This window comes from Cervus elaphus, chromosome 14 (assembly GCF_910594005.1).
Source record: "Cervus elaphus chromosome 14, mCerEla1.1, whole genome shotgun sequence".
NCBI lineage: Eukaryota > Metazoa > Chordata > Mammalia > Artiodactyla > Cervidae > Cervus > Cervus elaphus.
The window spans coordinates 43600829-43616870 of record NC_057828.1 but is presented as its reverse complement, the minus strand read 5'-3'; the positions used below and the strand labels follow the sequence as shown (position 1 = coordinate 43616870).

Sequence of the window (16042 nt, the reverse complement as noted above, 5' to 3'; positions counted from 1 at the left end):
GTCTGAGGTTGCTGGATTCATAACTTTGGTAACGTTGGTAAAAAGATAAGTACATTTGAGGTGACTGCTTTGCATTCTTTTTCAGGCAGTTATTTATCTCATTGATTTTTTTAGATATTGTCATTAATTTTAACTTTATTTTTAATAATAACTTTGAGATTTAGTTCACATACCATAAAGTTTGCAATTTTAAAGTGTACGAACTAGTGGTTTTTGGTATATTTACAAAGTTGAGCATTGATCACCACTGTCTAATTCCAGAATATTTTCATTATCCGTCAGAGATGCTCTATACCCAACTAGCAATCACTTCACATTCCCCTTTCTTCCAGTCCCCTGCAACCACTAATGTACTTTATGGATTTGTGTAGTCTGGACATTTCATATCAGTGTAGCTATACACTCCGTGGCCTTTTGCATCTGGCTTTTTAGCATAATGCTCCCAAGGTTCATCCATGTTGTGGCATGTATCAGTACTTTATTCCTCTTATGACTGAATAATATATTCCATTGTATGGATTGCCAAAGATGAACAAAGCTGGAGTGAAGTTAAAGTGGTGAAAACAGACTTTATTCAGTGACTCCTGACAGTAGGGGAAAGAGCAGAGCTCCATTTCAGTTGGTACAGAGGTGACCAGGTGTTTCAAAGGGAGAATGAGGGTGTGTGTGTGTGTTGGGGTGGGTGGGGTGGGCAGGGCTCAGGAGGAAAATTACAAAGGGTTGGTCAATGTGGATGTGATTGGGTCAGCTGTATCTGCTAGCTGGACTTCTCTCCTTCCATAGAGATGGGTGACAGGAGCCCCTTTCTTCCTGATGATTGCATTTCAAGGGAGTGGCTTTTGGGTCCTTGAGTTGTAGGAGATACATTACATAGGGACAGCGAAAGGATTCACAGCTGTAAGCCCTTTTTGATAAGTGCTCTAAGACAAGGGAGGGGGATGTGCACTATTGTCAGGTGTTGACTGGAGCAGACAGTCCTGAGCTTTTCCACATAGGAACTCAGGAAGGGGATGGAATGTCGGTCCCAGGGACACAGCGTGAGGCTGCTGGAAGCCTTCATTAAAATTTCAAGTCTTTGAAGTGGAGGTGTTTGAATTGAACATTCATACCTAGAGCTTTTGCAGTTCTCGGGGTAGACCACATTTTGTTTATCAGTTTATCAGTTGATGGACATTTGGGTTGTTTCCCCTTTTTGGCTCTTAGGAATATTGCTGTTGTAAACGTTCATGTGTCTGGTTTTGTGTGAACATGTTTTCATTTCTCTTGCATACATACCTAAGAGTGGAGTTGTTGAGTCATATGGTAACTATATGTTAAATTTTTTGAGGAACAGTTTTATAGTTTCACTGGTAATGTGTGAACATTTCAGTTTTTCCACATCCTGACCAGCACTTGTTATTGTCTGTTTTTTAATAATAGCCATATTAGTGGGTACGAAGTGATACCTCAGTGTGGTTTAGATTTGCATTTCCTTAATGGTTAATGTTGTTGAGCATCTTTCCAGGTGCTTATTGGCTCTTTATTTATCTTTTGGAGAAGCGTCTATTCAAATTCCTTTTCCATTTAAAAAAATGAATTCTTTACTATTGAGTTGTAAGAGTTCTTTATGTATCCTGGATTCTCCCTATGAGATACACATGACCTGCAAGTGTTTTCTCCCATTCTATGAGTTGTCTTTTCACAGTCTGCTGTTTTTTATTTCATTGAAGCAGAGTGCTTTTTCAGTAGGCCCACTGTAGAGGCACGGGGAAATAAATAAGGTCAGAGTGGAAATGCCCTGTCCAGGTTTGAGGGCACAGGGACCAGATGAAGATACCATGAGAGGGAGGGCCAGTTATCTAGATACAGTGGTACTACTTTAGTTCAGTGTTTAAGGTGTTTTCTGAAATGATTCCATGGAAGTACCATTGACTGTCTTCTTGAGTTGGCACTAATCAAAAGAAATGTCATTCATGTCCAGTTTGTGATTCTAACTCTTAGGAACTTAGAATATTGGGTGTGTATGTGACATACGCGTTTGTGTAAAATACCTGCTGTGGTTTTCTTAAGTGGCTCAAGCACAGTTTGACCCTTGCTTATAGTACTCTACCTGCCACAACTGTCTAAATGTGTTTTTCCCCTCCTGCAGTTAAAAATTCAAGATGTCCATTTGCGCTTTGAAGATGGTGTCACCAACCCTTCCCATCCGTTTGCATTTGGCATCTGCATTAAGAATGTATCCATGCAAAATGCCATGAACGAGCCTGTGAGTATGAAATACACCTGCAAACCAGGAGGAAATCACCAGGTCTGGGGCATTTGGGGCTGTGCCTTGGGTCCTTTCATGTTCTGTGAGATCACCGTCTTTTTCTCCATGTTCTTTGGCAGGTGTGGATGTCTTTTGTGTTAATTTCCTCTGACCTATCATTATTTCACTCGTCCATCAATGTTGTCACATTTTACACATGAAGAAACTGAGGTGCAGAAAGGATCTTATTTTTTATTTTCTTCTGTCCTTACGTGCACTCTTGGGGTACACTCACTCTGTTTCAGGGTTTTATCAGCCACCTGGGAATATGTGCCGACGTCATCCACATCTTGAAAGTCATTCTCCCCACCTCTTCTGGCCTTCAGATTGAAGGTCTTTTCCTATGGGATGCCTCTGTGGTATTTTGTTGTTTAGTCACTCAGTCGTGTCCGACTCTTTTGTAACCCCATGGACTGTGGCCCACCAGGCTCCTCTGTCCATGGGGTTCTTCAGGCAAGAATACTGGAGTGGTTTGCCTAGCCCTGCTCCAGGGGATCTTCACAACCCAGACATCGAACTCGTGTCTCCTGCATTGGCGGGAGGGTTCTTTACTGCTGGTCCATATGGAAGCCTGTGGTATTTTAGGCTTGTTATAATTAAAATGATCCCGTTATATTCCAGCTGCCCATTTTGCTTCCCTGAAACCAACTTTTTTCCTTTTTTCCTCTGACATGTTATTGCATGTTACAAACCAATCACATGAAAACTGACTTTTGAGCCCTTTTTGTGCCAGACACTATTCTTAGTGGTTTACTTGATCTTTCATGTTGAATTCTCATTACTCTTCACTACCACTGTTATCCTGTACTGTAGCTGAGGACACTGGAGAGCCCACAGAGCCTAAATATCTGCTCTCTCCGGCCCTTTACAGAACAAGTTTGCCTCCCTTGCTTCAGACCACGTGTTCTTGCCCATGACTCTCGTCTTTAGACACCTGTGCTCATTTCTTCACTTCTTATTCCTCAGCTTCTGTATCCATTTGGTTACAACGTCCTGCCAGTTTTCCCTGCAAGGTGTCTTAAACATGGCTCTTCCTCTCCCCTTCACTTCAACTGTCTGAGTTAGGATCTTGTCAGCTCCTGCCTGAGTCAGTAAGCTCCTGACTTCCGACCCTGCCTCACTTCTGTCCCAGGCTCTTGATTCGTCCTGTGCCAGGGCTTCTCAGCCTTTCCTACGTCCCGGCATACGGAGGAGAGTGTTGGTGTTTGTACAGGTCAAAGGGGCAAGTGGATGTGGCTGCTTGGGGCTGGAGGTGTCCTGAGAGCAACCGGGTACAGTGGATCCCCAGCAAGATGGGCTTGAACACTGCGAGTCCACTTGTCCACAGACTTCTTTTAAAAAACAGATCACAGTATCACATGATCCTTCAGTGCAGAACCGTGAATAGGAGTGCTGAGCAGAAAGTTATATGAGGATTTTTGACTGCAAGGAGGGTTGACGCCCCTGACTCCCAAGTTGTTCAAGGGTCAGTGTATTCTGAACTGTAGTTTGGTCCTGTAGACTTGCTTGTTATCTTGACACACTCATGACTCCATTTGGGGTAGAGGGGAGCTCTACCTTGCACTGTTGCCAGGGTTCTCTTTCTAAAACACATAGCTGGTTCTGAAACATGGCTGCATCCAAACCCTCAGTGACTTCGTGTCCCTTCAAGTGTGACATCCGAACTCCTTAGTATGTCAGACTTCTTACTGTATCAGTTTTCTTGGGCCTAGATAACAAATTACCGTGAACTAGATGGCTTCTTCTGTGCTGGAGGCCAGAGTCCAAGGTCAAGGTGTCAGCAGAGTTGGTTGCTCCTAGAGACTCTGAGGGAGAAAACTGCCCCCTGCGTCTCTCCTTGCTTCCCGTGGTTGCCTTGGCTTGTGGGTGCATCACTCCAGTCTCTGCCTGGATCTTCACATGGCCTTCTCCCCCTATGTCTGTTTCCTCTTCTTTTAAGGACACCAGTGATTAGATTAGGGCCCACCCCAATCCCCTATGACTCTTTTTTGCCCCCACAAAGAATTCGACAGTTTTAATCATATAAAATAAAATACAGTGAAGAAACATATTGCTCAGGGTCTATCCCAATCTAGATGACCTTATTTTTTTCCACAAAAAGTTCAGTTTTAATCATATAAAATACAATAAAAGCCATATTGATCTTCTTTCCTGAGTTGTTTTAGGTGTAAGGTTAGGTTGTTTATTTGAGATTTTTCTTGTTTCTTGAGGTAAGATTGTATTGCTGTAAACTTCCCTCTTAGAATGCTTTTGCTTCATCCTGTAGGTTTTGGATTGTTGTGCTTGCATTTTCTCTAGGTATTTTTTGTTTTCCTCTCTGATTAGTATGACCTTATTTTAATCTGACTATGTCTGCAATGACCCTATTTCTGAGTATGTTCCCCCACTCACAGGTTTTGGGACAACACAAATTTTGCAGGGTGCAGGGGGAGCTTTTCAACCTAGTATACCTAGTAACACTCCAACTTACTTTTCTTAACACTCAAGTAACTCTCCACTCCTTGTGTGTGTCCGTACACGTGTCCCAGTACTGCCGCACCCCTGAACACAGTGCTTCCGTACACATGTCCCAGTACTGCCCCACCCTGAACACAGCGCTTCCCTACATGTGTCCCAGTACTGCCCCACCCTGAACACAGCGCTTCAGTTGCACAGATGTATTCACTGTCCTTTGGAGCAATTGGGCCTATTGTGTCATTGGCCCCACTCCTTGCAATGTGTCCCGAACCTTCCCTTCTACCCTCTGTCTGAAACATACATAGCTTTTGATACTTACCTGCCCAGTGGTATTTTTTAGTTGTTTGCTTGTAGCATCTTATATATTCTTCCTCTGCTCTCCTCTGCTTAATTACACTTGTTCACATGTTTGTGTTTCCATTTAGTTAGATTCTCAACTCCATAAGAGCAGAACCATGTTTTCATTGTTTTGTATCCTCAGCACCTTGCAAAGTGCCCTATGTATGATTCGTCACTAATGGCCTGTTGAATGAATGAATAGATTTGTAAATAAAGAATCATCTTGCTTTCTTCCCTGTCTTCCCTCAGGTACAGAAATTAATGCGGAAAAAGCAATTAGATGTGGCAGAGTTTAGCGTCTATTGGGATGTGGATTGCACTTTATTGGGGGATTTGCCTCAGGTGGAGTTACAGGTATGATTCTGGCAGGGCTGTCCTATAACACAGCACAGCAATGAAGTGTGTAGGATCACGGCCATATAGGGTTTTGTTCTCTGTGTCTCTGTTCCCGTTCCCACCCCCTTTCCCTCCTTGGCATCCGTTCTCGAGTATGTATGAGTGTTTTCTTGAGGTACCTGCTATGTCTGTAACTCTAAAAAATATATAGGGATTTGTGTATGTTTTACATTTATAGTGTATTATAGATTTGTTTTCTTTTTTTCATTTAAAGCTCCATTTTTGTCAGTGTTGCATTTTATACTTTTGATTCATTGCTTCTGTTGGATGGTATTCAGCTGCATGCACTTAACGTATTAGTGTTCTCTACTCTTTTGGCCACCATTGTACACCCAGGTTTTCAGTGAATGAAGAAGCACATCTGACTGTTAAGAAGAGATTTCTTACTATGTTTTGTGTTGAAATTTCACCTTTGGTGGCATTCCTTTAAGAATACTTAGAATGTCATTGTAAATCATTGGATGTAAAATTGTGAAGGATATTTAGAAAAATCTCAGTTTAATCTTTTTGTAAAGAAATTGTACTTGGTTTTAAGTGAAATGGAAAGAAAGTTCTCATATTTCCCTCAACCACGATTATCCTTGCATGCTGTTGTCCAGAATGGTTTTTGTTTTGCCAGTTTGATTAAATAAATATTGTGCATTCATACAGTAGAGTATGCAGCTAAAAAAATAAAGGGCAGAGATCTTTATAATGAATACATAATAGTCTCTAAGACAGTATTAAGTTTCAAAAACTAAGGTAAAAAAGCATGTGTGCCTTCTGTGTAAGACTGGTTTTAAAAACCAAAAAGTTATGCATTTGCCTGAATCTGTACAGAATGCTTCTGGTGGACTGTGTAAGAAACTGGCGTCATTGGTTGCCTCAGAATAGGGTAACTGGGTGACTGAAAGAAGGAGTAGGAAGGAGACATTTCAATTTTTTGCCTTTAAAATTCTAAACTGTGTGAATGTATTACCTGTAAGAAATATAAATACAAATTTAAAAATGCTGGAGAGCTTTAGATTCCCAGTTTTTTCCTGCTTTTGGATTCTGATGTCATATGCTGTAGATTAGACAGCATTACACCAGGCGACTCGATCTGGGAAACGTCTGCTGTAATGACAGCCATTCTTGTGACACTCAGGAGGCCATGGACAGGAGCATGGAGAGTCGTGACCATCACTACATCTTGGAGCCTGTTTGTGCATCTGCTCTTCTGAAGAGAAACTGCTCCAAAGAGCCTCTGCGCTCTCGGCACACTCCCCGAATCGAATGTGATATTCACCTGGAGACCATTCCCTTGAAACTCTCTCAGGTACCCTCCTCCTTCCTGTCACTGTCTTCTGCTAACTGGGGTGTTGATAGAAGGGTCCCCTCATGGGAAAGGAAGTGCGCATGAGACCCAGCTACGGTGGATGCAGAACCCACTGTCTTTATACGCTCGGGTTGGGTATGTCTCAGGTTAGTTTGATTTGATGTTTTTAAGTGCTGAATGAAGAGCATAAGAGAGACAGTGAATCTGTGTACTTAGCTGATAGTGTTCAGAGAGACATGCTATGTAGTGCTGGAGCTTGGTCTTGCAGTTGGCATTGGATTTCAACTCACTGGGTTGACTAGTATGACTTGTCCCTGTGATGTGTAATGTCTTTACTGAGCAAAAGAAATAAACTAGTTCTAACCTTGTACCGCTTAACTTCTATTAAAAGCTGCAGTACCGGCAAATCATGGAATTCCTCAAGGAGCTGGAGCGAAAGGAGAGGCAGGTGAAGTTCCGAAAATGGAAACCCAAAGTGGCCGTGTCTGAGAAGTAAGGCTTGTCAATTAAGTGTTGTGTGTGGAATGCATTTTCTAGCATGTTCTTTTTGTAATATAGATCAGAAATGTGCCTCACTGTCTTCACATGGTTGAAGATGAAAGTATAATCGATTTTTCTGGTTTTAAAATGCCCTTTCTGTTGTCATTGTTACCATGCTGTCATGTATCTCTGGTGTCACGGGTTTACTCTGAGGTCGAGCATAGTGGAGTTTAGAAGGTCCTCTCAGTCTCAGGCATGTTTCCCTGGTGCTTCAGTGGTAGAACATCTGCCAGCCAGTGCAGGAGACACGGGAGACTTGGGTTCGATCCCTGGTCTGAGAAGATCCCCTGGAGAGGGAGATGGCAACCCAGTCTAGTATTTTTGCACGGAGAACTTAATGAACAGAGGAGCCTGGTGTGTTACAGTCCATGGGGTCGCAAAGGGTCGGATACGACTTAGCAACTGAGCAACAGCAGCAACAACTCAGTCTCATGTAGCGAGGAGACTAGCCTTGCTCTGGTGGGATCTGACAGTGTGGTAAATATTTTGTAGCACTTCTGAACCTACTCCCTTGTATCTTTTCTCCTAACCAGTTTGGTCAGTGTTTATGTAATACACTTGATGACATCTATAGCATAAATGTCCAAAGCATCAGAGTCAGACACGACTGAAGTGACTTACCAAGCACATAGGATAGATAAATATTTTCATGTAAATGTGCTCAATTTGACCAGTCAATATATTAAACCTTTTTAAAAGATCCTATGTATTTCCAGTCTTCCCTGAAGTCTTCCATTTAAAAATCTTTAACAGTCAAATCCTTGCTGATTATCTTACAATGGTATTTACTGTAAAGCCATCAGTTGATTGTCTGTCAGTGGGAGAGGCTGATGTCATGGGTCATTCAGACCAATTGAGTAATGTACTATTATCGGTGTATCTATCGAGGATGCAGTGGATTAGCTTTCCCCACGGGTTGAAGTTAGCCTAATATTATTTGAATTTGAGGCATAAAGTGATGGCCGACAAGAGAAGACATGTCTAGAATGGGAGTAGTGTGCTGTGGATCGCCCTGGGTCGATAGCATTTTCATCACTTTTGCTGTAAGTAACTAGATGGCTATGAAATGTTTCAGCTGCCGAGAGTGGTGGTATTTCGCTTTGAATGCCAACCTGCACGAGATCCGGGAGCAGAGAAAGCGCTGCACATGGGGCTTCCTGTTGGGCCGGGCCCGTGACGCCGTGTCTTATACCGACAAGTACTTCACCACATTGAGAGGAGGCTTGCTATCTGCAGACGACAAGGTAAGGGTGTTGTCTCGCGTTTCTCGTCTCCACTCAGAGGGTAAGAATGTCTCTTCAAGACTGAAGAAAATGGAATCTGTGAAGAAATAAAAGTCTTTGTTCGGGATCATAGTTTTTTAGGATAAAGTTGGCCTTACTAGGGTGAGAGCTTCTTGGAAGGCTGGGTTTTGCCTCGGCAGAAAGCTGTCTCCACCTTCTGTTGCTAGAGGGTAGCCAGGCCATGGGCTGGGAGAAGGAAAAGGGGCTGTGATCCTGCCAGGCCCCCCTGCTGTCTGTGCAGGGCCCAGAGAGACTTTGCATCTAGTCTCTCCTATCGAACACCTGATCCTAACTCTTTTCCTCAAATTTCCCATAATCCTGACGAACTTGATGGACCCTGGAGTTTTGGGGGTAGAGCCTAGGCCAAGGGTGTGCGGTGAGGGGAAGGCCAGCTCCAGTTTCAGTTACCTGCAGGACCAGAGACCCTTGGAGCTGGCAGTCCTAGGGTCCTGGCCTGGAGCTTCCTCTAGTTCCAGTCTGGCTCCTCTGTCTGCTCGGGGAGGGCCGTGGGGAGTGTTTTCCTCCTTGATTTGTTTCGGTTTTGTGAGCGTTAGTTTTTGTAATAGCAATTTAGACTTATTCCAGCCTGGGGATTGTCTCAATTAACTCTTTCTTTAGTAAACACTTCTAAGCTTCCCTTTAGCACCTTTCTTAGCTTGGGCTGCTATAACAATATTCCACTGGCCGGGGCGCTTTAAACGGTGGATGTTTACTTCTCACAGTTCTGGAGGCTGAAATTCCATGATAGAGGTGCCAGCAGATTTGGTTCTTGGGGAAGACCATCTTCCTGGTTTATAGGCAGCCGCCTTCTCCCTGTGTGCTCATGTGGCCTTTCCTGGGCAGAGAGAGAGCTGTTTGTCTTCCCCTTCCTGCAAGGGAACTAGTCCCATAATGATGGTCCCATCCTCATCACCTCATCTAAACCTGTTCACCTCCCAGGGGCTCCACCTTCAGATCCTATCACGTTGAGGGTTAAGGCCTCAACATGAACTTATTGGGGGGACACATTCAGCCTATGAGAGCATGCCACTGTGGTAACCAGTGGCAATGCTGCCTCCCTGGGTGTTCTCACCTGTCTTGCCAGCACCCTGAGGTATGACCCACTCTGCTAGTGCTTTTTTCATGAGTGTCAGGCGTGGTTACTGACATAGAAGCCTTAATAAAAGGATGGAATAAACCAGACCTTTTGTTTTGGATAGTTTTCTTAAAGGCATAGGGAAAGACATGGGGCAAGGGAAAAATCTAAATTACAGCTGAGCAAGTGAACATGTATAATCTCCTTTTCCTTAATGGCAGGGTGTAAGGCTTCCCTGGTGGCTCAGATGGTAAAGAATCCACGTGCAGTACAGAAGACCCAGGTTCCATCCCTGGGTCGGGACGATCCCCTGCAGAAGGGAATGACAACCCACTCCAGTCAATATTCTTGCCTGGAGAATCCCATGGACAGTGGGGCCTGGTGGGCTATAGTTCATTGGGATGCAGAGTCTGACACCTCTGAGCGACTAACAACTTTCACTTTCAAGAAACAGCTTAGGAGAGCTGACTCCACTTTCTTCCGCGTCTTTGTGTATTGCTGGCCACTGTTCTTTCCTAATTAGTATGAAACAAATGATAAATGACCACTTCCTTGCTAATGTCCCACATGAAACATAAAGAAGCTGGAGGCCTGCACACTTACTCTGTAAACTAGGTCCTCAGTTTCCTCCTCTGACTTGGGAAGATTAACAGCCAGCCACCAACTTGAATCAGTTAAGGTAACGCATGTGAAAGCACTTTGTAAACTGCCTTTGCTGAGCAAAGATGGGCTCTTTGAGCAACACTTGTCCTGCAACACTAGTCCTTCACTTACCCGTTAACAACTCAATACCATCTCTGCTCCCTCTGCACTTCCTGTTAGTCTCAGAGTACAGGTAGGATCTACCGGGGTTATATGGAAAAGCTGTTTGAACCAGAAGCTTAGCAGTTATGGAACTCACTGTTTGTCTTCATGGTTACTGGGCCTTGGAAATTTTGGAAACATTGGGGGCCAGGTGGGTTCCTTTAGTACTGGACGGGTTCGTGATGGTGTCCACTTTCTCTGCAGCCATGACACCTGTTTTGTCTGACTTCACCCGAACAGGAGGAAATGTGTCGGATTGAAGAGGAGCAGCGCTTTGAGGAACTGAAGATATTGCGTGAACTGGTACATGAGCGGTTTCACAAGCAGGAAGAACTGGCAGAGGTAGGAGACCCTCCAAGAGAATCTGTGTTCACACCCAGCATGCTGAGTGCCTCTTGGGGCACAGAGAATGAGTAGTGGCACCTCATGCCCTGTCTCTGTTTTTGGTCCTCACGTGTGCTCATTTCTGATTGACACAGAGCCTACGGGAGCCTCAGCTGGATCCTCTGGGAGACTCTCCTGGAGACCCAGGCCCTGGGGGAGGCAGCGGGATGCTACAGTACCTTCAGTCCTGGTTTCCCGGCTGGGGTGGCTGGTACGGGCAGCAGAGCCCTGAAGGGAAGCCAGTGGAGGGCCTGATGGCGGAGCCGCAAGAGCAGTGGACTCCTGAGGAGATCTTGGGTAAGGCAGGAACTGGCTTTCACGTGCCCTTCTTGATTACAGTGAAGGGAGACACTCGGTTCATGGTTCACCTATTATTTGTGAAACTGGCCCATAGTATATTTAAAAAAAAAAAAAGACATTTGTAACAGTTTGTTTCATGTTATAGAGGCAGAGAGAGGTTTTTTAAAAAAATAATTTTCTTTCTTTATATTTGGCTGTGCTAAACCTTTGTTGCTGTGTGGGCTTTTCTCTAGTTTCGGCTCGTGGGCTTCAGTAGTTGTGGCACGTGGGCTCAGTGGTTCTGGTTGCTGGGCTTTAGAGCGCAGGCTCAATAGTTGTGGCCCATGGGCCTAGCTGCTCTGCAGCATGTGGGATCTTCCTGGACCAGGGATCAAACCTGCGTCTCTTACATTGGCAGGCAGATTCTTTACCACTGGACCTCTAGCGAAGTCTGAGAGTAGGTTTTAAGAGATACTTCGTTTACAGCTCCATTACTGAATTTGAATATTTACATGGTTTCAAACAGATCTGAGTGTCAGTGATTGTAAGAGAATTAAGCCTGAGCCAGTTCAAAAGTTTGAAACCCTGAGAGCTTGAATACCAGTCCAGAGTCACTCTTTAGACCCAGGCTGTCCAGTATGGTAGCCGCAGTCACAAATGGCTATTTAAATTTATTCAGCTAAAATAAAAAATTCACTTCCTCAGTTGACTAGCCACATGAGCCACAGCGCTCAGAGCCTCCTGTGGTTAGTGGCCACCATGTGGACAGTGCTGCCTTGTACTGTAGTTTATCATGAATTTGACATTGCCCCTCGTTTGACAATAAGTTGATCAGGGCCCTTATAAGGCAGTTAGAGTCGTTTCATGTTGGTGAATAAAAGTCACCCATGACTTTGGAGTTCTTTCCTAAAGGGGAGATAATAGTTATGTCATATCATTGAGACTATGATCAGTGCTTTTTAAACTTTCCTATGTGTTTTCTTAAAGCCTCTTCTTCCTCATGTTCAGGCTCCGAGGAGTTTTTTGACCCTACTGCGGATGCCTCTTGTATGAACACGTACACAAAGCGAGACCACGTCTTTGCGAAACTGAACTTGCAGCTGCAGCGAGGGACCGTGACTCTGCTGCACCAGGAGCAGGGGGCTCCCCAGATGAACCAGAGTGCTTTCATGCAGCTTGAGTTTTCAGGTGCTGCCCCCAAAATGCTTGCTGATGCTCTCTATCTCCCCAGACACCAGTGTCCACTTGAGTCTCGTTATTTGCGGTAGTTCTGTTGTAGAAAGTTGCCGTGAGTACTGAGTCATGGCCCCTAGGGGAAACACAAGGTTAGGTGTCTGTAAGCATTTGGTGATCACATTCATCAGTGGATCGGTACATAATGCTGTTCTCTGTGTGTGTGTGTTTAATGACACCTTATTTAATACATGTTGTTGATTCGTTATTGGAACTCATGGCCAGCGACACTGAAACTGTAACTGATGTCTGAGTGAAGGTTATCTACTACGTGTATTTCCTCTGTAAGACACAGCGCTTCCACACTGTGCTTGGGGGCTCTTTTAAACAGCGAAATCACCAACAGACAGCACAAAAATGCCAAAAGCTGGCACTAATTAGATCATGATAAGGGCACTGGTATGAGCTGAAACAAGAAGGCAGAGTGTTGCCTTGTTCAACTTCAACTAGAAACACGCACTTCAGGTGACTTGAATTTTTTTTTTTTTTTGACTTGAATTTTTTGCTGCTCTGTACATGTCTGCAAAGCACTGTGAATATTATTTTTGGGGTTACAGTAAATTTTAGTGAGTAGATGAATTTGCAAATATGGAATCTGCAAATAATGAAAATTTTTTGACTTCTTTTTGTGAATTTGAATTGAAGGTACATAAATAAATGCCCAGATGTTGGTTTTGTCTTCTCACAAATAGATTTATTGTAGTTCATAAAATAGCTACTTATCTGAGGTCTGTCAGTAGTTTAAAGGCAAGTGACCAAAAAAGAAATGCCAGTTTTTGACTGGCTTTGACTTTGTAATCTTGAGAGCTGAGAAGTCATAAACTTAGTGTGAACTAGCAGATTGCTTGAACTAAATTGTGACGTGCTCTGTTTAAAATTCATTGTGTTGGAAAACTTCTGATATTCCTTACAAATTTATGTCAGTGGACAGGAAAGCCTGGCATGTTGCAGTCCATGGAGTCGTAAAGAGTCGGACACGACTGAGTGACTGAACTGAACGGAAGTAGACATTTAGATATGTAGATAGGGTTATTTTGTTCCAATTTGAAGGAGAAATAGTTCATGATATCTGATAGTTCACTGTAAAATATTATATCTAATACTTTGAAAATACTTAAGGCTATGATGGCATAGTATCAGCTCTTAACATTTATCTTCTGTAGGTGTAAAACTTCTAGCTGAATCTCTTCCTCGAAGAAACTCCTCCTTGCTCTTGGTCCGGTTGGGTGGACTGTTTCTTCGAGACCTGGTTACGGAAGGAACCATGTTTCCTCTTCTGGTCTTCCCTAATCCAGTACGTATAGCTGTATGATTCGTCCAGGGTGTTGGTGAATTGCCGTCTGTTTTAGGCATGCAATAAGTAGTATTAAGTTGATTCTTTCCGACATTTGATCATTTTGAGAGAGACACGGTAATCAGAATGTAACTACAGTTAGATAAGTTTTTTGATTTTGTTACCATGTGTTAGTGGGATTTATGGCAGTGGCTTCCCCCCACCTGGTATTGTAGCCACCTTAGAATAGTTGCCTGGATTTGGAAGAAAATGTTATCAGCATGACTATTTCCTGCATTTCAAGGTCAGTGTTTGAATTTCCTCTGTATCTTGACAGTGATTTTCATGCATTCTGATCCTTAGTCACTGATAGGACTTCTCATCTCTCTAGAGTTACAGAAGAACCACTTTAAGTTTTCTCTATATGTGTACTTTTTTATATATAATATTCTTCTTAGACAAGAAGATCTTTGATCTTACTGAGTTGGCAAAGATATGATCAGAAGAGTTGAATCTTTAGCTCCTTATTATGCCTCCCATAGCTTTTTGGCTTGGGGGGTTGGTGACAGGGTGGGAGGGCAGAATAAAAGTGTGAAAAGCTGTGCACGTCCAGTCCTCGTTGAGCAGTAGTTCATGTAGTGCCGAGTGCAGAGCAGCACACTGCCTCTACAGGCTGGGGAAGGCACAGGCTGGAGGGTTCGGCCTCCGGGTCTGCATCCCCTGATGTCACTTCAGTTTTGATTTGACTGTGCTAAGTGAGAGTGACGTCAAAGGGTAAGACGGGAGAGAATGTGTGCACGGTGAACTGGCCCCTCTCACCCTGATCCGTATGTTTTGTGTGTGTTCATCAGCAAAAGGAGGTTGGCAGAGTCTCCCAGTCTTTTGGACTCCAAACAACATCTACAGACAGAAGCCATCATTATCCTGGTAAACTGTCATGTGTTCTTAAATTCATCCTTAAAAATGCAACGATTACAGATCAGTAGTCTTTGTCAGAGAGGGAGTGAGTCCTGTTTTGTGCCCATGGGCTTGCTGTGTGGATCCTTATCTGACTTGGAGACCACCCTGTGCTCTCCCTTACCTGGTGAGTGACTGGGGCAACTCACAGGGCCTCCAGGTCTGGGGTTCCATGATGGGAGTGAATACAACAACCCAGTCTTGAGAAGTCCTGTTGATACCAAGAGGCAGCCCTTATTAGGCTCTCTATTTTATAAAGTTTTTGAAAATGAGACTTAATTGGAAAATAATTAAGGAAATGTCTTTTTTCCCCCCAGAATTCTTTGCCAGTTATAAAGAATAAGGTGATTGTTTTGCTGTGTTCTATTTATTATTTTTTTCCTCTGGTTCTTTTCCTCTAGCTGCAGACCCAGATGACCCAGTTTTTGAGATGCTGTATGAGAGAAATCCAGCGCACAGCCATTTTGAGAGGCGGCTGAATGTCAGCACAAGGCCCTTGAACATCATATATAATCCCCAGGCTATTAAAAAAGTAGCAGACTTTTTCTACAAGGGAAAGGTTCATACCTCAGGTTAACTTTTTTGTTTGATTATGTTACTTTCTAATGACCTCTTTGTTGTCACTTCTGGGACAAGGGTTATTGTACATTCTGGTGACCTGGTAGTGGTAGAAAAGGCCTGAGAATAAGTGGAAGGGTTGTCCTTAGATCTTGAATCAAAGTGAATATCCTTGGAAATTTGCTCTTCCAAGAGAAATCAATGACTGAATATTTTTTTCTTTCTTTGCCTTCATTTAGCATGTATTTAAAATACTTTCCATCTATTATGACAGTGGTTTCCTTGGCTACCCAGGATATTTTAGACCAGAGAATTTAGGGGGAATGTTCAAGAATTTTCTCCTAGATGACAGGATCAGTGGTTTGTTTTACTTGTTTTGTGCAGCAATAAATACTGCAGAGGTCGTCATTGGACTCTTCTGTGTCATCGCTGGTTTACATATGTCTGCCTTTGTCTCCCAAAAAGATTTGAGACAGCATGTGCAAAAAAAGCAATTCTGTTGATAGAGAAATGGATAAAACAATATTGCTTTCCTAAAATTATCCGTCACTCCCCTTTCATAAGGGTTGTTTTAGTTTTTGGTCCAGTTTTTGAGTCTCTTCATGTACATGAATGTATGTGCATGCTTAGTTGCTCTTTGTGACCCCATGGACTGCAGCCCACCAGGCTCCTCGGTCCGTGGAATTTTCCAAGCAAGGATATTGGAGTGGGTTGTCATTTCTTCCTCTAAGGGATCTTCCACACCCTGCCATGTCTCCTGCATTGGCAGGTGGGTTCTTTAGTACTGAGCCCCCAGGGAAGCCCCTTTCATGTAGACGGTGACCATAAATGTCTTGGCTCCATTGCTCTGACACTGATAGAATGTAGAAGGCAAATCCTC

At 43.5% G+C, this 16042-nt stretch overlaps 1 protein-coding gene across 6 annotated transcripts in view; it reads left to right on the top strand.

Annotated features, from left to right (window-relative positions):
* VPS13D (vacuolar protein sorting 13 homolog D) overlaps positions 1 to 16042 on the top strand; it is a 266265-nt gene that overhangs the window by 17053 nt on the left and 233170 nt on the right. For 3 of the 6 annotated variants that reach the window (XM_043924161.1, XM_043924160.1, XM_043924158.1), the window contains exons 6-16: positions 2129 to 2245; positions 5333 to 5437; positions 6606 to 6776; positions 7168 to 7268; positions 8392 to 8560; positions 10719 to 10820; positions 10958 to 11159; positions 12129 to 12329; positions 13538 to 13668; positions 14499 to 14574; positions 15006 to 15176. In XM_043924161.1, the coding sequence (XP_043780096.1) occupies positions 2129 to 2245; positions 5333 to 5437; positions 6606 to 6776; positions 7168 to 7268; positions 8392 to 8560; positions 10719 to 10820; positions 10958 to 11159; positions 12129 to 12329; positions 13538 to 13668; positions 14499 to 14574; positions 15006 to 15176 (1546 nt within the window). Of the gene's footprint in view, positions 1 to 2128; positions 2246 to 5332; positions 5438 to 6605; positions 6777 to 7167; positions 7269 to 8391; positions 8561 to 10682; positions 10821 to 10957; positions 11160 to 12128; positions 12330 to 13537; positions 13669 to 14498; positions 14575 to 15005; positions 15177 to 16042 lie in introns of those variants that run through there. The other 3 variants (XM_043924162.1, XM_043924159.1, XM_043924164.1) reach the window with 2 other exon arrangements.